The sequence below is a fragment of the Adiantum capillus-veneris genome, chromosome 17, assembly GCF_014529385.1.
Source record: "Adiantum capillus-veneris isolate H3 chromosome 17, ASM1452938v2, whole genome shotgun sequence".
Taxonomy (NCBI): domain Eukaryota; kingdom Viridiplantae; phylum Streptophyta; class Polypodiopsida; order Polypodiales; family Pteridaceae; genus Adiantum; species Adiantum capillus-veneris.
Genome location: NC_140947.1, coordinates 43,974,244 through 43,998,628, shown reverse-complemented (window position 1 = coordinate 43,998,628; position 24,385 = coordinate 43,974,244). Strand labels below are relative to the sequence as shown.

Genomic DNA, 24,385 nt, shown 5'->3' with positions numbered 1-24,385 from the left:
TAAACAAGGATACTCCACTATACAGTGAGAAGCACTAGGAATGGTTTTTAGTTCCACAAAGGTCTGACACTCCTTGTTGGGCAAATTGTTCCACTTCTACGTTGATCATCAAGCACTCCTCTTTCTGATCAACAAAGTAAATATTCAGGATAGGCTGATCAGATGGATGTTGTTTATGATGCAATTTGAATTTAAGATTTTCCATAAGCTAGGAAAAACTCATTGTGGTGCAAAATTTTATGTCAAGAAGTACAGAGGGCATATCGGACACATCACTAAGGGATGAACCATTAGATGAGATTTTTCAAAATTTAGCCATGGAAGGCCCATATGTGTATGACTTCCTTTAGTTTGGAAGCGGCGCCAAAAATGTGCGCTCCTTGCCGCACTGTCGAAGCAAGGGACTTGCCAATACACCGTATGCGAGCCACAAACGGCTCCAAGCACACAACAAGCCTAAACTAGCAAGCTCAAGAAAACAAAGGGTGTGTCACTCACCGCTCTACGCTCGCCTTCGTGGTGGATTCCTCGCCGCGATGAAGAAGAAGCTGCAGTCGTGCCGCGCTCAACCGCTTCGCCGCCGTCGTGCCTTCGTAATGCTCGATCGCACACACACTCTCCCTCTCTCTCTCTCTCTCACACACACACACAAGGAGGTGAAGAAGAAGAAGATGGAGATGGAGCAAGAGCACTCTTCAATTGCACAAATGAGAGAATGAGTAAAAATTAGGTTTAGTTGGCTTTTATAGGAGCTCACCCCATTCACACTTGGGCGCCCATGCTTAACCAACTAATCCCTTGAATGTCCAAGTTAAAGTGCGCCTCTCATCGGCGATCACTCTACCTTTCCCTATTGGTCCGACAAGCCCGGTACCTGACTCTACCAAATACATAATACGCGTCCATCGTAGGTGATGGGTGTCCGTGTGCCATGAGGGTTAACATGCCCCCCTTCCTGATGTAGATTCCGTCCTCGGAAGCTATTGAGTTGAAGCTGGTTCATCGAGGTGGAAGAGCATTTGAGATGAATGTCCTTAGCCTTCTTCAGTCACTGCAAAATCAAACAACATTGGCACAGTAATGGCATTCTCTTAAAAAGCATATGCAGTTTTAGGTAGACAAATTGATTGGTCAAAGAATTTCAAACAATTTGTTAGCAATGAACATTAAATTGCAATGTAATCAAATGCATAAACAGATGTAAAGGCAGAAAATTAAACAAGTATGGGGTCGCTAATATGACGGTCGAGAGGCACTAGAGATCAAGTATTAATACCATGGGTAAGCTTCTTAATTTTCTGTGGTCAATTAAGTTGTTTAATCGCGAGAGCCAAGTATTCATGTTCAAGGGCTGACTAGAGGCTATATCTAGAAAACTTGTAGTTAAGCTACCATAAAAGGAATTTCTCATGAAATCATCGCCTGACTGATTACTTTTTCTTTGACCCCCCAAGGTCTTTTCACAGTGATTCAATTATGATGTGTGCTTATTTTGTATGCCTTGGGTTTTTTGCTTTTCAAGGAAAAGCGCCCACACTGGGAACCTCTAGGGCTCTAGTACCATAGGCAATACATGTGAGTGAAGTACCAAATCAAGCTGAGATTTCTCTTCCAGCTTAAAATTTTACATTGTGGCACTTTGATTTTTTGTTTGTTCATTTTCATCATTTTAATTTTGTAACTTTGGGAGGTCATATAACACTGTTACACTCCCCAGGCTCATCACATTAGTAAACTCCCTTTATAATACTTAAGCTAAAGGTCGATAGGGTTAAGCCCACTAGAAAGCACTAGTACATTTCATACAATGCTGCCTAAATCGGATTAAGAACCTAAGTAACCATTGCTTATTAGGAAGGCATTCCCCATGGTATTAAGAGAAAATCTCTAACACCTAACTTGGTCAAACTAGCTTAGTCGGACTGCTTGATTTTTACACCTAAACAAGTGATTATGACAAAACATTACATTGAATTAAATGTTTGATACTAAGCCAATGCGCTGAATATTATGCTACCAATCACAATCAAAGCAGACAAACATAGATGCAAAAAGATAACGGCAATGCTAATGGACAAGAAACACCTGTTTGTGTTGATGGTCGCGCTTGATTTGAAGGTTCCATGAAGGTCCAAATCCTATCAATAGCAACACGCTCCTGTACACACTATGAAACACAAACAATACCTCCAGGAGGCACATCAGTGGGAAAAGAGAACTTTTCTAATCACTCAACTCTAAAACAGAAACACTCCTATCGTACTAATCTTACTTACCCTCCATCACTCAAGTGATGAGGATCAAAGGTGTTTTATGGCATAGGTTTCTGTTTCACTGTACCAGATGTGACATATGTAGGTCTGAGTCAATGTTTTGACTTTAATGTGCATACTCGTTTGCTAATTGCTCTTGCTCTTTTTTTTTTTTTTTTTTGTGAGTATAAAGCTTTATATGTACATTCCCTAAGATCGGAGATTGAGAGGTCAGGGAAAAAGGTTGAGAGGGAAGCAAATGAATGATGACTGTCAGCAAACACTCCCCCCTTCCTTGGGTAGATCATACCGTTTGAAATGAGCTTGTCACCCTTTGAAACCAATTGTTCCAGTTGGTAATAGGGGAGGATTTTTGCCAGTAGTTTGTTATTACCCTAGGTGCCTCGTCAAGCTGCAAGGGTGGTAAGGTACTCTCCCAGGATCGAACTTGAAGTGGTTCATTAGGTGATTCTTGAACACTGGGAGGTGTGGATTCTTTTGTAGCTTCATGGAGGTCCACTACTATAGATGGAGGCTGTGTAGAAGCTTTTACCTCTATGGATGTATTACATGAGGAGCTAGAATCTTCATGGGACTCCCCCCTTCCTGAGCTAGGTGGAACAAATCGTTCTTTCTTTGGTACCCAAACTAGCTCGGGAGCAGGTGTGTAGCATTCTGTGATTTTTTTCTTTCCATGATCATTGATTCGTTTTGGAGCTACGGGATTGGGCTCACTTGGGTCAGGTGATAGGTAAGAGCACAATCTACGTTTTGGCACCCAGATTTGATCATTTCCTTGATAGTAGCCTTGGGCTTCCAATAGTCGTTTAGGGATCCATCGCAACATTTTCTTACTTTTCTTGGAGCGAGTGGTACGGTTCTTACTAGGTTTCCGTTTTTTTGCATCAACCATGCTCACTACAGAGGTTTTAGGGACCCACTTGTATGTTTTCTCTGTTATATTAGGATGGTTCTTGTGTGTCTCAAGCTTTCTTTCAACTACATTAGTTGAAGCTCTAGAGAGTTGGGCTATGGGGACGTATGGTTCAACCTCCTGGACATGCAATGTCTTGGGTTTTATTTCCTTGGGCAATATCTCAGGGACTATGGCTTGAGTGGTAGGGCTAAGAGTTGGTTTTTGCGTTGTAACACCCCCAGTCCCCCAATCAATAGTGCATTTGGTGGCTATCATCCACGTGCGGCCTAGGTTTATATTACCCTCCATAGTTCCAGTAGGCATGACCAAAAAGTCTTGAGCTACCACCCCATTGTCATAACTGACAGAAGTGTGCCAGATTCCAAAAACCGCAGTTTTTTTCTTGTTGACACCCTTGACTTGGATAATACTCTCAGATAGAGGTGGCTTCCCTAACTGACACCACACCCCATAGGATAGCAGATTGTATTTAGCACCCGTGTCCAATAAGGCGTTATATAGCAGTTTTCTATAGGCACTATTTAACTCAATGGGGTATCGTAGAGGTGTGTCAGAGTCCAACCCATCCTCTTCGTGGGCTTCATTTGCATCAGGTTCCGAGCGAGTAGCTCTACCTAATGTTTCCATGAAACGGCTAAACATACTACTACTAGGCTGTGGAGCTTCGGGAGGTGCATGGCCTTCTCTCTCAGTGTTTTGGTTAGGGTATGCTTCCATGATTTCTGAGTCGGAGGAGGAATCACTAGCGGCTATTTTAGGGTCTTGGGTGGTGCTACCTTGTGTCCCCGCTGAGGGTCTAGAGCTTATCGTGGATGGGTAATGGGTGTCCGTATGACCAGAGGCACCCTCAATATGCTCGTGTTCTAGCACCCGCCCAGAGCGTAAGTGCATGTGCTTTTGATACCCTAAGGTGTCAAAAAGCTGCTCTAGGAGGCCTTGTGACTAGTTTTTAGCGTGTTTTTGGTTTGTTTTTTTGCTAGATTTTTTAGAGCGTGTCGTGGAATGGGCCGTGTGATAGCTCGAAACGAGCGTATCGGTCAGAGGGTCGTGCCGTGCTTTACAGCCCTCCGTTTGGTCACTCTATGCCCTCGGAATCCCTAAAACTGTCAATTTTCAGTAGGGAACTAGGCCCAAACTAGAAAGTCTAAGGGTGCAAGTGGGAAGAGAAAGGAGGAGAGTGGAGGACTTGTCCCACATGCTCTCATTCTCTCTTGAGGGAGTAGGGTATATATATAAGAGTGAGTCTAATATATATCATAGGACTGAGGCCTGAGGCCTGGGCCTGGGCTTGGGCTTGGGCTTGGGCTTGGGCTTGGGAAAATGATCCCGATCCCGATCTATCTTTTATACAAACCAACCCGTCCGTTTTAAGAGTCACGTTCGAAAAAATTTTCGAAAAATATCGCCACCCGCTCGCTCGCGTTTTTAATTTCCTTTTTTTTTTTTTTCTCAAAAAAAATTTTTTTTTGAATTTTTTTTTTGATGCAAAAAATACAGGAATTGAAAAACGCAGAAATACAGAAAATGCAGAAAATGCAGAAAAAACGCAGAAATTGCAGAAAATTGACAGAAATGCAGAAACTTGCAGAAATTGCAGGAAAAAACGCAGAAATTGCAGAAAATTACAAAAATTGCAGGAAAATTGCAGAAATTGAAAACGCCGGACTTGAAATTGCAGAAATTGAAAAACGCAGACAATAGCAGAAATTGAAACTTGACAGCAAATGCAGAAAACGCAAAAAACAGAAATCTCCACACACTCCTTCCCTGCCTTTCCTATGATACAAATTGCACCACAAGGAAGCGTAAAGTGCTAACCGAGCTTAGTGTAGGGCATATCCCCGGCAACGGCGCCAAAAATGTGCGCTCCTTGCCGCACTGTCGAAGCAAGGGACTTGCCAATACACCGTATGCGAGCCACAAACGGCTCCAAGCACACAACAAGCCTAAACTAGCAAGCTCAAGAAAACAAAGGGTGTGTCACTCACCGCTCTACGCTCGCCTTCGTGGTGGATTCCTCGCCGCGATGAAGAAGAAGCTGCAGTCGTGCCGCGCTCAACCGCTTCGCCGCCGTCGTGCCTTCGTAATGCTCGATCGCACACACACTCTCCCTCTCCCTCTCTCTCTCTCACACACACACACACACAAGGAGGTGAAGAAGAAGAAGATGGAGATGGAGCAAGAGCACTCTTCAATTGCACAAATGAGAGAATGAGTAAAAATTAGGTTTAGTTGGCTTTTATAGGAGCTCACCCCATTCACACTTGGGCGCCCATGCTTAACCAACTAATCCCTTGAATGTCCAAGTTAAAGTGCGCCTCTCATCGGCGATCACTCTACCTTTCCCTATTGGTCCGACAAGCCCGGTACCTGACTCTACCAAATCCATAATACGCGTCCATCGTAGGTGATGGGTGTCCGTGTGCCATGAGGGTTAACAGAAGCTTTCTAGAGGATTGGTACCAGGCAAACAAAAAGGCACTGATAATAAAGAGTTTGAAGTTCACCATCATTGAAGGAGCTCTATATAGATTGGGTATTGATGGGATACTTTGCAGATGTGTGCCTATTCAAGGAAAGATGTAGGTTATCACAGAGGCTCATATTAGGGATGTGGGTGGGCACTTCTCCACTGATATTACCTATAAGAAAATCTTGTAGGCATGCCTCTGGTGGAAAACTAGGATGCCAGATGTCAGAGAATTTTACAAAACTTGTGTATTTGTTAGCGGATGGAAAGATCGACAGTAGCTGACATGACACCTCTAACTCCAGTACAACCACTATGAGTGTTCATGAAGTGGGGATTAGAATTCATGGGTCCATTTAAGAAGATCAATCCTGGGAAAAACAGGTATATCATAATGGCTACTTGCTATGTCAACAAGTGGGTTGAAGCCAAATCATTGCTTGATAACATTGACAGATCAATAACAATCTTTTTGTATGAAAACATCATTTGCATATATGGATGTCCCATCAAGATAGGCTCAAATCAGGGTATACACTTCATGAATGAAACAATTCAGATACTGACTGAGATATTTTCAATAAAGCACCAAAAATCCATGCCATACTATCCTAGGTGCAATGGACATGCAAAGAGTAGTAACAAGACAATAAAGAAAATCCTAACCAAGATAGTTCAAAAGGAGCCACATCAGTGGGATGCAAAGCTTTAGACATCATTATGGGCTTATCGAATTGCCTACAAGGTCACCATTGGCATGACACCCTTCAGACATAGAGGCAATAGTTCCAATGGAGTTTGCAATCCCAAGTCTAAGGTTAGCAACAAAGATTATATGAATTATTGCATCTAGATGAGATCACACAGCATGCCATGTTGGAACAAGAAGTGGTTCAACAACAAAGAAAGCACTTGCATGATAATAAGATCAAAATCAGGGAGTTTAAAAGGGTGATCTGGTATTACTGTATCAGTCAAATCTAGCCTATGAGAAACCTAATCTAAAAATTGTATGGTCAAGACCCTATGAGGTAGATTGGGTATTTTCTAATGGAGCAGTAGGTTGAGAGATCTATCAGGACTACTGTTTCCAGTGTTTATAATGGGGCAAAGATAAAGCTATACTACGCAGATCAGATCAGGTACCAGTGACACAAATGCCAGAGATAAGCTCAAAATCAGATAAAGAACCATTGAACGTGTTCCACATCATACCCGTTTAGGAGGTAGCTAAAGGATTTTCCAAAACCAGTGGACTGCTTGAGTGCGATTCCAGTTCAGACTTAGACACATGAACAACTAGTAGAGTCTAACAATTTTAATGGTTACTAGTATAAAGTAAATGAAACAATCATGGGTAGTATTTTGTAGAAAATGATTACGCAGCCTAACCAATGCATGGATGCCACATTGTAGGTGATGGTCCTAAAACCAAGCTAGCAAGAGCGTGGAGCATTCATGGTGCAAATAGAGCTTCACAAGCCAAGGTGCAAGTTGCACGAGTCGTTGATTGAGGACTTGAGAAATTGCACAATCTAGAATGAAAACCTCTAGCTGAAATTGTTCATCGAGGTCGGATTTTATAATACTATAAAACGATTCCAACCATTATATGTATCTTCAAATATGTGAACACTAAAATCAAGCTAAGAAAGAAAAATTACCTTGCTGAGAACTGAACAAAAGTATTTGATAGATCTTCTTCTCTACTTTTCAACATTTCAATTTCTTCAGCTCTTAGAGCATAGCCTTCTGGATGTCCTTGGTCCATCACAAAAACTTCGACATTGGATCCTAAACCTTCTAATCTTTTGATCATAAGGTTTTCTCTATGAAGGATCATTAACTGTTGAGCTACAATTTGTTGTTTCAATTTATCTTCTTCCTGTCTTTTTAAATTTTCAAGTTTCTCTTGATTTAATCTTGTGTCCTTATCATGTGTTATATCTTGAATCTTCACCCTATCTTTAGGAAGCCTTGCCGGAGGAACCAATAGAATATCTCTCATTTTTTTAATCTACAAAGATTGGTTCATGCCGAAAACTTTCAAACTTTGCTCTTAGCATTGCGAGACTACTAAAATCTTTCCACATGACAGTAACTCTATGTGCATGAGCAGCAAGAATATATGTGTCATTTAAATACTCTATGAGGTAGTCCTCACAAGCTCCTTGAAGACAAGCTAAAGCTATATGCCCCCATCTCAATCTCTCTTTGCATCTATCCGCTGATTTGCTTGACAACTCGAACAAATGGAGCTTTTGATATACAAAAGGTTACTTTATCTTGCTCTTTTCTTATTTTGCTAAGAACACTTATGCTCTGTGAAACACGTTTTCATCGAGATCTAATCAAAGTTTCTGCAGATGATTGAATATTGTCTTTTGGTCGGTCCACTCTCCTTGCAGTTTGCTTTGTTCTAGCCATGAGTTTTCCTATAAAGAAAAAAGAGAAAGAAAACAAATAATAACTTTAGCTTTTTTATCATTTTGTTATTCATAAATATTTCTATAGTAAGGCTCACAAATCATGGTTACATGTATATCTTTGATATCAGAGAAGAGACTATTTCACTAATAATCATGTATGACAATACATTTTAAGTAGATACAAAGATGTAAAAAAACAGAGTAAAAGTATCTCAAAGTCTCCGTCAAGTCAGCTAGAATGCACCTATTGTGCAAAAAGCTTGAGGCCATTAAGATTGGAAATGCTTTTTGGGCACAATAGGTATATTAGGTTAACTTGTAAAAATCCCTTTCTCTTACCTCCAATCCCACTTTGCCCTTGTAGTGAATGCACCTATTGTGCAAAAAACTCAATTCCATTATGATTCAAAATGCATTTTTGGCATAATAGGTGTAGTTCATTTTTTGATCCCCCTCTCCCAAAGTGAATGCACCTATTATGCAAAAAAATCAATTCCCTTATGAGTCGAAATGTCTTTTCGGCATAATGGGTATAGTTCAAGTTTCTTAATATGTTTGTTTGAACCCCCTCTTCCACTTGCACTGCTTGAGCGAATGTACCTATTATGCAAAAATTTCAGTTCTCTAATTATGATTCAAAATACCATTTCGGCATAGTAGGTATAGCTCAAATTTTATCCCCCCCCCGGCTCTCTCTCTCTCTCTCTCTCTCTCTCTCTATGTTTATTACTTGAAAGTCCTGTGGCTTGCCAAAAAGAAAAATGAAAAAGAGCATGTCTAAAATTCTCTCTATCTATAGATCACATCTAGTAAAATTTTACCACTTTCTTCATGAAAGAGGAGGTATCACAAACAATAAGATGTCCTTCATTGACCACCTAGGATTAGGAGAGATGGCGGCCGCGGGAGAGTATGTCTAGAAACAACAATATCAACAACATGATTTTGGTTCCTTTATAGAGATAATAAGGTGCTTGGGTAGAAACATACATAGATAAGGCAAATGCCTTGTTGAGTGGCGATAAAGTCACCACCCATGTTCAATGATTGCCACCTAGTTCTAAATTTTTCACTTTGGGAATATGTGGAGTATGAGTATGAGATGTAAGTATGGAATTTGGAAGGAATCTAGGTGATATATAGTCTCAATCCTTAAAATCCCCTCCCTATCCCTCAAGAACAAAAAGTAGCATTGCTAGGCACTAACATAGGGTAGACTAGCAACCTCCCCTCCCCCTCTCTACCCCTCAAGAACAAAAACTGCAGCATCGCTAGGCATGAACATCCCTAGACTAATGCCTTCTCATAAATACTCTCACCTATGTATACTTCTTACTCTATGTTGTTTTCATTACAGCATTACATACCAAGAAAAGCCTTTCTATGGATGTAATCGCCAATGCTTTCACATTGATGACCTTTAGCCTTGAGGACTTTCTATGGGAGAGAAATTTCACATGGAGAAAGAGACTCCTATAGTTGTAGAGGAGATGGATGAGGTAGGCATAGAAGAAAAATTGGAGATGAGAAGAGCATAGACTATTGCATATTGCAAGTGCTTAGAAGACCCAGCGAGTATGTGGGCACATTTTTTGAGAAAATGTGAAATTTGAGGCATCTTTTCAGCACAACAACGAGACTTGTGAGCACAATATCCCAGTTCTCTCCACCTATAGCTCCTCCGTTTCTCTGAGCTATATGCCCACTATCTTGTGATCACCATATCCTGTCAAGGCTACCTACACCCCTTGCCAGTGCTACGGATTCTACATAGCCACATGTGAGTGAGTGGAAAGGCAATCCCCATGGCCATTGAGTCACTTCCGTCTTAGGTATTCTGGGAACCTTAGAGCTATGAGCAATCTTAATATAGCTAGTACGGGACACCAGCCATATAAAATTCAGAAATTAGGCTCATTGTGTTTGGAAGGAAAAGAAAAGGGTGAGATTTTAGTGTTAAATTTAGTAGAACGAAGGGGTTTTAGAGCTTTCTCTCACACGTGGGTTGCCATGCGATTTTGGTCTATTTCTATCTCTTTGTCCATGAGAAGTTTGTAAAGATCATTCCCTCTCTCTCTCTCCCTCTCTCTCTCTCTCTCTCTCTCTCTCTCTCTCTCTCTCTCTCTCTCTCTCTCTCTCTCTCTCTCCATGTACTATCTGAAGGATAGAGATCCGTTGACGAGGCAATAGGTGCTAGGCAGGCTGGAAGGAGGGAAGGATGGGGAGAGGAGCGACAAAGCAGGGACTCCACGTGAATGTGCTCCATCTTTCTTGTGAGAGGTCGTGTGGATGCTCTTTGTCTACTATCCCACAGTGGTGTTCGTTGAGATCTCTCTCTTTCTCTCTCAGAGTCGCATGCGTTGGTCCTTGCTTGTGCTCTCAATGACCTGAGCTTGCATACGTTGTTGCTGAGTCATCTAAGTAGACATGCTGCATCTAACAAAACTTTCCAATAGAAAGTGACAAGTAGAAGACGGACAGGTGCATGCAAGCCTCCCATTCCCATGGCAAAGCCATTAGACACAGAGAAGATGGGTGGGGAGACTCCTGTATACAAGCTATACCTAAGAGGGTGGATTGTCTGTTAACCTGGGGAAAACCAAGGTCATGGTGTTTAACACCACACCACAGTGGGTCAGGAGGTCAATACCTACTTTTATATATGGCCAAGATATGGTGGAGATGATAGATGCATACACCTATCTTGGGACAGTAGACCGGCATTTTCATTGAGGAGACTAGATTGACGAGAGCTTATGCAGCCTTGGGAGGTTTGAAGAAGATGTGTTGACAGGTTTAGTTTCATGAACCTCAAACAAAGTTGTGGATTTTTGACACTCTAGTGGCTCGAGCTATGCTCTATGGGGTTCAGATTTTGGGGTCCCTCAGTGGAACCCTAGGGCAAAATTTGGTAGCACTAATGGATAGAGATGTATGGAGAGGCCTCTCTTCTACCATCAGGCTAAGGCCTCAATGCCACATGAGATTATTCAAGCTGACCCCCCCCCCCCCCCCCCTCCCAGACTCCAGTTGAGGCCCTTACTAGATCAGTTTCCTTCATGCATAATTTATGGGACTTTCCGAGAGACATATATGCTCGCCTAGCACTTGAGTCATGCCAACAGCTAGCGCTACAAGGGGACACAACATGTTGGTATGGGCAGATGATCGACTTCATGGTTTCAGTCACATGGCTTCAATGTGGATAGATTGCCTCCATTCCAGTACTCCTTGGATCCACCCTCCCTTTCTCTCACACGGATAAATACCACTAGACTTATACATCATGATTTGATTTAGCTAGATACTAGAAGCACAGTAGGATTTGATTAAACAGGGATTTTCAGTATGACGTTTTAGTCTTTAGGTTTTACCCTTTCACTTTACTTCATTTCATTTTATTTTGTACCCAGACATTGGATTAGATCCACATGGATTGTATCAATTTGGTCTCGCAAGTCATTTTGGCCTTTTGAAGCCGTTTGATATAACATCTCATTTTATTTCTCTCTCTCTCTCTCTCTCTCTCTCTCTCTCTCTCTCTCTCTCTCTCTCTCTCTCTCTCTCTCTCTCTCTCTCTCTCTCTCTCTCTCTCTCTCTCTCTCTCTCTCTCTCTCTCTCTCTCAAACCCTAAGCGGACCTGTCTCTCGTCTTCGTTCTTCACCTTCCCCAGCCTCCCCCTGTGGGCGAGGGGCTGCCCTGGGGGGGCGCTAAGAGCCTTGCCCCAGCCCAACTGAGCCCCGCTGCCTCTGTCCCCCACGAGCAGGACCCGACTTGGCTTCGCTGCATCTGTCAGGCTCGGCTGCCCCGCGAAGGCCCGGCTTCGTTGCATTTGTCAGGCTCGGCCCACGAGCAGGACCTTGCTGCATCTGTCAGGCTCGTCAGAAGCCATGTCTTGCACAAGCTCGTCGACTGCCCTGCGAAGGCCCGTCGGATGCCCCTCCCTGCGAAGGCCTGTTTCCTCAACAAGACTGGCCACTAGGGTTTGAGGCCCTGCTCGCCCACAATCCCGCATGCTGGACTGTCGTGCTCACCACTGAGGTCCGATACCCTGCTCGCCCACTCTCTCTCTCTCTCTCTCTCTCTCTCTCACACACACACACACACACACACACACACGTCTACTGGCAGCTCGAATCAGTAAACTATTCTCTCTCTCTCTCTCTCTCTCTCTCTCTCTCTCAACTGCAGGATTGATACACTGTTCACCCACAAGCCCATATGCCTTCAACACCTCCAACGCACCTCTAGCTCGAATGCATCCCTCGGAAACAAACAACTAGTAAATACAAAGACATCTTTCAAGCACCAGAGCTGCAGCAATCATGGCCACACGGGCCTCGTCCCGAGGCAAGCTGACTTTTGCGGGGTTGTAGCAACACCCCCGAAGATGGACACCACGACCCGCCTCCAACATGAAGTCGAAAAACTCCGCAAGGAGAACGATGAGCAAGGAGAACGATGAGCTGAAACAAAGACTGGTGGTCATCGAGGCTAGGCTCACCATTGTAGAGAACTCCAAGGCGGAAACAATGGAACAGATGGAAGTCAAGATCAACCAAACAAAAGCAGAGGTGGAGACCTCTCTCACCAATACGGTCAAGAATCAAGTGCAACAAGTCATCCTCCACAAGGTCGACGATCGTGTGTCCACGCTACTCGAACAACAACGGCAAGATAGTATAGCTCTCAACGTCCGAATTGGTGGGCTTCCAAGCAACTGGCAAGGTGAGGGGGATCTCAACAAGGAGTCTTTTGCCCGCATCCAATCTGCAACCCATATGATACAGTGGGACCCAGTCACAATCAACTCTCTTACACACGAACACCGCACAAACCATGCAATCATCACTTTCAAGACCAAGGCGGACCGAATCAAACTCCTCGAGCAATCGAGGCTTCTCAAAGACACTAAAATCTGGTTTGCAGAAGACCTTACTCCCGCCCAACTCAAGCAGAAGAAGGCAGAACTACAAAAGATGCAAGAGGCGCGTAGTGTAGGAAAATGGACAGTTTACCGAGGAGGCAAAGTTATTATCCAGGAGTTTCGAACTCTCAAACCGGCTTCCTCCTTATCTACCCCTCCTTAGGCTTTGGTCATTTTATATTTTCTTTTTGTTCACCCCTCGATGGACCCTCAGTCCTTAACTGAGATTGTATTTGACAATGTACTGTTTTTGTTTCCGGTCCCATAGGTCATATCTGACCTCCGTGGACGATAATTCAATCTCTCTCTCTCTCTCTCTCTCTCTCTCTCTCTCTCTCTCTCTCTGTAAATGAAGTCAGGGTCGATAGGATTTGCGTCCTACTCCACAGATCGGTCAACAAGAACTCAACATTCTATGCACTAGGATGTCAAGGAAATACACTACAAACTTTATGCCGATTTTAAAGAACTCCACATCATTGTCTGTGGCATTGTTCAATTGATTTTGAAGAGAATCTTCCTAAACAAACCATCTATCCAAAGTTCCGAACATGTGATACAGTAGCATGATACTGCGTATGTGGTTTTTTCTGGGTGTGTGTGTGTGTGCGGGGGGGTAGGGGGGGGGTTAGGTAACCCTACCTTATCTTTTCACAGCGTGCAGCGGCGCTTCCAAACCGGAACAGGAGCAGGTCGTCTTGCAGCGCGTCGTCGTCCAGAGCAGGTCGTCAAGTAGCGCGGCGTCATCTTGAGCAGGTCGTCAAGCAGTGCGGCGTCACATCGTCTTGCAGCGCCGAACAGCAGCAGCGCGACGTCGTCGTCTTGCAGCGCAGGTGGTCGTCCGGCGCGTTCGAACATCAGAGGAAACTTGTCTGCAGCAGACCACGAAGGTGTGTGTGTGTGTGTGTGTGTGTGTGTGAGAGAGAGAGAGAGAGAGAGAGAGAGAGAGAGAGAGGAGAGAGATATCTGTCAGTTCTCATGCACACTAACAGTTGAAGAGATATCTATCAGTTCTCATGCACGCTAACAGCGAGAGAGAGAGAGAGAGAGGAGAGAGATATCTGTCAGTTCTCATGCACGCTAACAGTTGAAGAGATATCTATCAGTTCTCATGCACGCTAACAACGAGAGAGAGAGAGAGAGAGAGAGAGAGAGAGAGAGAGAGATCTGTCAGTTCTCATGTAGGCTAACCGTTCTCTCCTTTTGTCTTTTCCAAAAAAAAAAAGTGTGTGAGAGAGAATCTGTGTGGATTTTTCTCTCATTTGTTTTTCAAAATGTGTATCACCTACTTCCACATTGATACAATCAATGTGGATCTAATCCAATGTCTGGGTCCATGTGGTCTCTCTCTCTCTCTCTCTCTCTCTCTCTCGGCTGGCAATGTGTTTACACCATCTCCCGCTTCATTTCAACATTGTGTGTGAGAGTGTGTGTGTGTGTGTGTGTGTGTGGCATTCCAATCCGAAGAAGAACCAAAGGAGGCAACAGGCGCACGGCCAAGAAGTGAAGAAGAAGAAGAAGAAGAGAGAGAGAGAGAGAGAGAGAGAGAGAGAGAGAGAGAGATGATGGACCCGTAATCGCAGAGGGGGAGGAGATTGTTGCTTATTATATGAGAGAGGCTTTTGTTGACCAGGTCTGCACTGGTAGGGTCGATGCAGAGAGAGAGTGCCATGCAAAGGTGAGGGGAAGGTGGCGAGGTGCTGAGCGGGGTGGCAAGGTCCTCTCTCTCTCTCTCTCTCTCTCTCTCTCTCTCTCTCTTTGCGCGAGCTACTCCATTTCCATAGCGGGTAAGCATTGGTCAGGGTAGGGAGAATACGGTGCGGGGAGAGGGAATCTTATAAGAATTGAATCTCTTAAAAAGTGAGTGAGTATGAGTGAGTAAAACTAAATGATTAACAAGTCATACTGAAAATCATCATCTCATCATCAGCCATGCCTATTTAATCAAATCCTAGTGATAGGTGCTACGATTTTTGAAAAAGAAACCCAAAGGTGAACCTTTCTAGATGCGACGCGCGAAGGAGGGGAAGTCTCTCTCTCTCTCTCTCTCTCTCTCTCTCTCCATGCGTGCCATGTGTGTAAGAAATTAGGGACTGGTGGGATGAATCAGAAACCTACTCTCTTCGAGGAAGGCTTTGAGGAAGAGGAGGTCGAACTTCGTGTGCAACTTGTTGTGTTAGGCGAGAGAGAGAGAGAGAGAGAGAGAGAGAGAGAGAGAGAGAGAGAGAGAGAGAGAGAGAGAGAGAGAGAGCTCTTGATACATCATGAGCGGACTTGCAAGGCGGGCTGCACGAATGGGAGATGGAGCACAGTCGCATGCTAAGCACGACCATTTGTTAGTAACGAATGCCGATAAATGAACACAGGCATGGACATTGTGGGTACAACAGCCAAGGTGGGGACAGGGAGCAAGGGCGAAGGCGATGGTGAGAGGGAGCACCTTCGGCGAGGAGGGGGAGAGAATAAGGGAATCTTGAGATTAATGGATTTTTAAAAAGCGGAGTGAGTAGTAGAAGCCTTTAATATTGGCTAAGAAAAAAGAATAAATATCTTTATTTTTTGTGTGGCAGACCATGGCTATGTCCGAAAACAAAGATGATATTTCCAAAGCAAAGTCCTCAAGTATATATGATGATTTGGAAGAGCCTGAGAAAAAGAAAACTAAAAAAGGTAACTTTTTGCTATTAAAATGGCTAAAAAAGAAAATAAAAATGCATATGAATTTTGTATTGGTTTTTGTGACAGAAATAGAGGACCCAGAGAGTTTGCTTATAGAGCTAATCTATGATAGCAAAGCCCTTGAAGATTATGATATCTACTACAAAATGTTTAATACTCCTCTTGATATCGCAAAAGTATTATCCTTTCATTCATCTTTCCTAGAGGAGCAAGCTTTAGATTATGAGCGGTTGGTGAAATGAAGAGAGGTAACCTACCTTACAGAAGTTTATGTCCATGCAATAGATCTTATAAAAGATTTCCCGTCAGCAACTTCAAGGCTAAAAAAAAAATATGCGGCAATTCCTGAGAATAGCAAACTTATTCTTCTTCATTGTCCAAAGTGCAAGCATAAGTGTCGACTCCTTAAGAGGAATGAGGGCTTCTTAGTGTATTTGTTTTTGATTCGAGACGATGAAGGGGAACTTGAGGAGGAAGAGACTAATAGTGCTATCATTGGAGAGGTCAATGAGGATGTTGAATTTGAAGAAGAGCTCAACATGTTATCAAAGGAACACGAATCTGAAAAGCTTGATCTTGCAACTATTATATTAGACACCAAGATCTTTGAGAGCCTGAGTAAGGCTGTGGAACACTTACCTGTACCTATTCTTCCGACCTTCCCTCTCAATGAATGTGAGTATGTTCTATTGACGGATGTTCAAAGAGCTTTGAATCTGAGAGAAGATGAAATGCTTGCTATTCTTGCTCAAAGATGGAATTTCAATGTGGGTATTGATGATGAGCCAATGAAATATAAAGACTTTGTGGAGCAAGAATCTACATTCCAAACACTTGAAACATGTTTTGACTCAGCAAAAGCTCTTAGAATATGTTTTGATAAAGCTTTGGAATATTGTGAACCTACTAAAGAGGAGTTTCTCTTGGCACAACAAACTATTAAGGATCCCCACTCTCCAAATGAAAAAGACAATGATGCTGATTCAAGAGGATCTCAAGTTACCATTCCAATTGTAGAAAACCCACAAAACCAAGAGAAGATCGAGGGATCGATCAACATTTGGAATGAAAAACAACTAGTCTATGATGAAAACATTAGTGTAAGTCTTCTTAAATTATTTTTGTATATCTCTTTATGCTATTTGTCATTACGAATTAATCTATTTTTATTTGGTTTGAAGGTACAAGCACACAAGGATGACTTTTTGAAGAGACCAGGAGGATCAAGAGAACCTGACTTTAGTAGAGATGCTGCTTTCAAGTTTTATATAGAAAAAATAGCGAGTCCACATCTTATCATATTCCATTCAAAGTATTCCATTAATGCATACATATCAATTTTTACTTTGAAAACATTGTCAAGGTATCTTGGTGGCTATAAAGTTCCTGCAAATAGCAACAAAGTCATTGTGCTTGAAAGAAATACTACAATCGAAAATTTTGGCTATGCGCATGGTCTCCAAGGATCTTTAGTTGGACATTATCTAACTTACACAGGATATGCGCTTTCCATTGGAGCAAAAGATCCAAATAGGCTGACACCTGGTGGAAAAAGACATTTGCTACGACACTGTGAGTTTGAAAGATTTCCAGACCAAGAAAATACATCAAAAAGAGCTTTGGAAGAAGAGGAAGACATGCAAGTACTCGAGAAATTTATGTAGAAAATATCAAGTGGAAGTGTGTAGCTCATGTATCTGCTTACACTTTAATTTTTTGTTGTCTGATTATTAAGAACCCAAACTTTACTATCTCTGGTTCTATTGAGTCTCCATGAATCTAACTTTTGTTGTGCGATAGAATTCTTCCAGCGTTGTCGTCTTTGAATTTGTTGCGATATTTTGATTACTTGTGCTTGTCGTCTTTCTTTTGAGAGCTCGTTTTTTTGTTTCTGAAGAATAATCCTTCTATAAAACCAAAAGAAAACCTCTTTGTAACTGTTAGCTCTAGTAGCTCCACCCCCATGTTGTGTATGGCGAAAATAAGCTCCTCGTGCTTGATAATGTGACTTTTCCATTCCTTGTGTGCTTCATATTGAAGGACATCCATATGTTTTTGTAAACCATGGAATATGGTTGTGTAAAATATGCTGTAAAAGAGTAGTGTATTACAGTTATACACATGAATAAAATCAATATTTACATAGTAGCATGTGTATTGTATATTTATCTCTAAATAAAAGTATAAAAAAACAATTCATGTATAAGAGAAAAATAAACATACCATGTAATGTGTTAAGTTCTGAGACGACCAAGCTTCTTGCATGCTTTTGCCAAAAGCTTGAAGTGCAAGTCTTAACTTAATGTTGTCCTCTTGGGTCCATGTTTTTTTTGTCAAATATAGAAAAAATTTCATCTAAACATATCCATACCTCTGCTTCACGATTCCTTGCCTCCCCTGTGTCAGCATGATCTTTTACTGCATTATGTAGTAGCTTCCACAAGTTAAATCTAATAGTTGAGTTTGAGACCTTTCCATGGTTTGATAGAAACCTTCGTGCTTTAACACCACCAATTGATGGTTTTGTCGGAACTTCATGTGATGCTGTTGACCTTTTAGAGCATTTTGTGATTTTGACATGACCTCCATGAAGTCCAATGCTAGAAAGGACTTCTTCAATTTTTTGAATACCCTCTTTTGATGCCTTTTCAGGTTTGAGCTTCCATGCAAATTGGATACACAAGTAAATTATTTTCTCTACAATTCTGCACAATGCATGTAATGTACAGACATGTACATGTGATAGTGGAATATTTAGAACAGGTTTGAAGTTTCAATCTTCAAGATCCCTTGTAGGTTTCTGTAATTGGCTTCGCTGATTTAAATAATCTGTTGATTGCATGCAATATAAACAAGGAGATTTTGAGAGAGCACCCTTCGAGATGTTATACATGCATTTCAATGTTTTGAGGTCACCTGCAATGTGCCACTCAACAGAAAAACTGCCAACACCCTTCACTTGTAAAAGATTTCCTGCTGTTTGTTTTTGAATGATTGTTGGTACTTGGGTTTGATGAAAAGCCCAATATAAAATATCATGGTCTTCCTTATCAACCTGCAATAACCATCAATCACAATCACTCATAAGGTTTTAAATGTGTGATAATCTAAAATGTTTTGATAAGAAAAATATCACTTAGCATTCTACCTCAAATAATCCAAGCCACCAAATATGATTTTCTAATTGTACACTGAAATCTCTCTCCTTGTCTTCATCTGAGCTACAATTTGTATGATCAGAAAATTGTTTTGTAAGTGCTCGATTCATGAGTGTGATAGTCACACGTTCTGTCTTTTTATGCTTGAGCATTGCACATTCATCGAGCTTGATCACAAAAATAAGTTTGTTGTTTACTTCTTCAGGAGTAATTCGATAAAAATGGACCATTTGTTGTTGAAGGTTCTCCAAATCAAAAAATATATTGTTGAACTTGTTGAAGAGCACCACTCTTTTCTTTGTAGAAAAGTCTCCTTCGATGTGTAAAGGAGGGCCCAAAAAGTCTGCAACTTTTGAGTTTAGCATTCTTCTAGACTTTTTCATATTAGCAGGGGTAGGCAATACAGATGAAGAGATTTTCTTATCTTTCAATCTATTTTTCACCTCTTTAAAGATTTGTGAGTAGCCCATTCTACTTATACGTACCATTGTCATCAATGACCTTTTGTATGTTTGAAGTACTCACCTCTGCTTCATTAATAAACTCATTAATAATATTCTGTTTCACCTTCTTGAATTTGGAAGAATCAATAAGCTCCCGAGCAATAGATGATGAAATCAAAGAGGAATAAGATTTATGTGCCATTATTGGATCAATATTTTCTTTTTCAGGATGCATCGTGTCCCTACAAAGTCAAACAATGCACACGAAGCATGGTATGTAAGAAAAACAGGGAAATTAACTAAACACTCTGTCAAAGCTTGCAAAAGAAACAAAAATAAATATTTTACTTACTTTATGGCTCTAATTCTTCTCTTAAGTCCACCACCTCCAACTTTCAGTGTTTCAATATTAGAAACTGTTCGACATATTCTTTGTCTCAATCCCAAAGCAGTATTCTTTATACGAGATTTTTTCAAATCTCTCTCCAGCTCGGATATAGTCTCAGTGAGAGAATTGACTTTTCAATTGCTCAAATGATTATTTTGAATTAAAACAACATTTTCTTCAATCAATTTTTGATTCAAAGCAATTACTTGGTTTGATGCCTCCGACAAATGGCAACAGTAACCATAAAGACCTTTTGCTCCATCTCTAGCAAATTGTAAAAGAGATGTTGGATTTCGAAAACTAGGGGTTGAGAATAAGCAAGGATCAATTGGATATATACTCCCATCACACCATAGATCTATATTTTGATGACCTAAACATCTCAACTGGTGTTTCTGATCAGATGTAAGATTACGAGTTTTGTTTCTTTTTTGTAAAGTCTCGTATTCTTCCCCTATATCAATATAAAGATTGTATTTACGTTTGCGTTGAGAACTAGAGGAAGCATCTTGAGCAGAGTTCTCCATTGCAAGAATACAGAAGGAAGAAGATCGATGTTTGATAAGGAAAACACTATTAAAAGCTACGTTTAACTTTTGATTTCCCTCCATTTTTTATTTTTTGGCGCTTAAAATTCATTTTACCGCCATGAAGCTTGAAATAATCATGACAAGGTATAGATATTGATTACTTTTTCAAGAATAAAGAAGGAAAAAAATGTTTCGTGAGGAAAACACAATCAAAGCTTATGTTTAACTTTTGATTTCCCGCTTTCTTATCTTTTGCCGCAAAATTCATTTTATTGCCACCTATAAAGCTTGAAATAATCATGACAAGATATAGATCTTGATTACTTTTGCACGAAATCTCACAAAGATATACAAACTAAGATATAATCTCATTAACATGTATTTTTATACTTAATTAAAAGTTATACCGAAATATTTATAAAAAAGGGCTTTTATTAAAGTGCTCGGTTGAGTTGGATATTCTTAGAGGGCCCGAAAGAGACCTCAAAATACATCCTTGAGCCCATCCCATTGAGTGCCATCCGCACCATTGCCTCCATTCGTCTTAGCTCCCATTCTCTACACTGCGAGACAGGACGTTGGGGCACTGGCGAGGAGTCTCATCGACTTTGCACCTTATGCCCTCGTCAAGTGCGAGAGAGTGAGTACCACACACTACTTGAGTGCTCAAATTTTGACCACATTAGGTCCTCTTTTCCCCATATATTCAGCCATGAGCTCTCCCTACATACCTTCCTCTCCCAACCACGATGTGGACTCTCTATTGCGATGCTCATTTCAGCCATTTTTGAGCATCAAGAGTCACTTATGATCTCCACTCACACCATGTGACATGCATTTGGTCCCATAGGTCATATTTGACCTCTGAGGACGATAATAGAACTATCTATCTATCTATCTCTTTCTTTCTCTTTATTCTCTCTCTCTCTCTCTCTTTGCTTTATATATATATATATATATATATATATATATATATATATATATATATATATATAATATTCTCTCTCTTTACTTTATCTCTCTCTCTCTCAAAGACACAATGTGTGTGTGTGTGTGTGTGAGAGAGAGAGAGAGAGATTGAGAGGGAGAGAGAGAAAGAGGGGAAGGGAACATGAGAGGGAAGAGAGAAAAGGAGCATACCTGGCTCTCCTTCTTCTCCTCAAGTGTGTGTGTGTGTGTGTGTGTGTGTGTGGGAGGGAGGGGGGAAGAGAGAGAGAGAGAGAGAGAGAGAGAGAGAGAGAGAGAGAGAGGGAGGGAGAGGCATGAGTTTACCTGTTTCGCTAGAGCGTCAAAACTCAAATATGAGATCTAAGTTTTTGGTGCTTTTGGTTTATTTTTTACCCCTGTCCCGGTGTCGCTATGAGCGTCACTATGCAACAAAGAAAATAGCGACGCCATGGATTTTAAATTTTGAGCGTTGTAGTGCTAGCGTCGCTAATATGAAGAACCTCTTGTAGTGAAAAGCTAGAAGCTAGTGGAATTTCCCCAATGGATACCTTGGATTTAAACTAGTGACAACTGTTCTGAAGCTGGTAGATCAACAAGGAACATTCCCAACTCACTTCAGACATGACAAAGAAGGGACCAGGGAGGTGTTGAATGAGGTCAGCCATGGGGTAACTAGGGATGAGGTGGAGGAAATAGAGGTGGGTAATGGCAAAAAGAGGACATAAGAGGGACAAAAGGAGTGGAAAAACAACTTCCATATTATTTTAAAAGGACACTGTGAACACTGTTCTTGGAGTTTATAGGATGTGTTTTCCTGAGATCACATTGAAGTGAAGGGCATTGATCCATGGGTTTTCCAACACAATATTCCACTCAAAATGAGAACAACATCCAAAAGTCTCCCAAAGCCAATGAGAAGGGAGTTTATAAACGCAAAAATAAACTCTCTCCTGAAGATCTAGAGTGTTATCAAAGAGATAACCGTTGTTTTAAGTGCGGGGAGCAAGGGCATGCCTATCATGATTGTCCCCACGGTTAGGCCTAGCTCATCTCCATTTTGTTCACCAGTGTTATTAGTGGAAAAGAAAGATGGCACATATCATATGTGTGCCAACTATAGAGCACTAAATAAGATCACTACCAAGAATAGGTTTTCCGTTCCAAAGGTAGAAGACCTATTTGATAAGCTACAGGGCTTGACCTACTTTAGTAGGATTGACCTAAAAAGTGGCTACCATCAAATAAGGATAGTTGATCAAGACATTTTAAAGACTGCATTTTGCACTACGTTTGGACTTTACAAGTACATTGTCATGCCTTTTGGCTTGACCAATGCACCAGCCACATTTAATCCCTTGATGGAGAAGCTATTCTCAAGGGCTATACAGGCCTCACTGAACCTTTATTGGAGTGTTCTTTGATGATATAATCATCTACTCTAATTCATTAGAGGAACACAAACAACACCTCCAGGTAATATTTCAAGTTTTGTGAGAGAATAAGCTTTACATAAATCGAAAGAAAAATGAATTTTTCCTACAAGAGATTCAATATTTATGTCACATTATCTCTCAAGATGGCATCCAAATGGATTCATCAAAGTTGGAGGTAATAAAAGGATGGCCTAATTACATGAATTAGGAAGCTTTATAGGTATGTGTGCATACTATAGATGTTTCATAGAAAAGTTCTCACAAATCACGGGACCATTAAATGACCTAAAAAAGAAAAATGTTAGGTATATATGGTCCACCAAGGAGGACAATGATTTCAAAAAGCTTATCTCTCAACCTGTGCTTACACTGCCGAATCTCTCAAATTCGTTTGATGTCCAATGCGACACTTGTGGTGATTGCCTTGGATTTGTTTTTCTCCAAGAAGGACACCCCATATCCTATGAAAGTTGAAGGCATATATGAAAAGGAACTCTTAGAAATACTACATGCTCTAGATTTGTGGAAGCACTATTTATTGGGGACTCCTTTCATTTTGCGAACGGATCACCAAAGCCTTAAGTACTTCATGACGCAGACCAAGCTCTCCGACAACCAAAAGAGGTGGGCGAATTTCCTTTCGCAATTTCAATTTCATATTGCTGGTCGATGCACTCTCAAGACGACCAAGAGTGAATGCGGTATCCATAGCAACTCACAATGATCTATCTTCTATGATATATGAGTATGGTATCGATCCTGATTTTAGAGATGTGATTTCGGCCCTTGCACTAGGGAAGAAGGAAGAACCATTTACCCTGCAAGATGGTTATCTTATCTTTGGCAATAGACTATGCATTACTAACTCACTACGCGAAAAAGTAATGTATGAATCTCATGCTCCTCCTTATGCGGGGCATAGAGGGATTCAGTCTACCACCCTAAAAGGGATAGAAACATGCTTCTATTGGCCTGCCATGAAACCAAACATACAAGAGTATGTTTCAAAATGTGTGGTATGCCAAAATACAAAGTTTGATAGAGGGAAGCAACCTCGATTGCTTCAACCGCCGTTGCTAATCCCTTATTCACCATGGGAGAGCATATCCATGGATTTTATATTTGGATTGCCTAAGTCTATCCATGGAAATACGGGAATATGGACGATAGTAGACAGGTTTAGCAAACAAGCACATTTCATACCTGTCAAAAAGACTATCAAGGCCCATCAAATGGCAACCCTCTGTATATCACAAATCTTCAAATACCATGGTTTGCCAATGTCCATAGTGTCGAATAGAGATCCTAGAATGACCAGTAATTTTTGGAAGGGTTTCTTTGAGAACTTAGGTACAAGGCTAATCTTCTCTTCGGCCTATCATCCGCAAACCGATGGCCAAAGTGAAATAGCTAACCTAACAATTCTTGATCTACTAAAATCTTATGTCATAGAAGTAGACCAAAATTCCCAATGGGAGAAGTACTTACCCTTAGTCTCGGGGGGTTCACTATGTGTAAAACTACCATATCACGTGTTGACGAGTGCAAAGCACGACACGGACCCCAACTGCCTCAACGCCAGGAGCCGATGCACGCCGACCAGCTGGCTATGGGAAGTGAACAGGGGCACCTAGCTTTGAGCGGCTAGGATGCGGACAACGGTGATTTGAAATAGCATAAACTCTGCACACTGTGTGTGTGTGTGTGTGTGTGTGTGTGTGTGTGTGAGAGAGAGAGAGAGAGAGAGAGAGAGAGAGAGAGAGAGAGAGAGAGAGAGAGAGAGAGAGAGAG

General features: G+C 41.4%; 2 protein-coding genes and 1 pseudogene across 2 annotated transcripts; 1 reads left to right on the top strand and 2 right to left on the bottom strand.

Annotated features, from left to right (window-relative positions):
- Nucleotides 1–692: 692 nt before the first annotated feature.
- Nucleotides 693–14,098, bottom strand: LOC147437131 (uncharacterized). Its single transcript, XM_086486751.1, has 2 exons — nucleotides 13,658–14,098; nucleotides 693–8,094 (listed from the first exon to the last, which is right to left on the bottom strand). Exon 2 carries the CDS (start codon nucleotides 4,078–4,080, stop codon nucleotides 2,557–2,559), a length of 1,524 nt encoding a protein of 507 aa, XP_086342877.1. The 5' UTR covers nucleotides 4,081–8,094; nucleotides 13,658–14,098; the 3' UTR covers nucleotides 693–2,556.
- Nucleotides 14,099–16,410: 2,312 nt separating this feature from the next.
- On the top strand, nucleotides 16,411–17,358 carry LOC147437130 (uncharacterized). The gene is made up of 2 exons (XM_086485851.1): nucleotides 16,411–16,794; nucleotides 16,876–17,358. Exons 1-2 carry the CDS (start codon nucleotides 16,426–16,428, stop codon nucleotides 17,356–17,358), a joined length of 852 nt encoding a protein of 283 aa, XP_086341977.1. The 5' UTR covers nucleotides 16,411–16,425.
- Nucleotides 17,359–17,859: 501 nt separating this feature from the next.
- LOC147437129 (uncharacterized) lies at nucleotides 17,860–19,530 on the bottom strand (annotated as a pseudogene).
- Nucleotides 19,531–24,385: the final 4,855 nt, after the last annotated feature.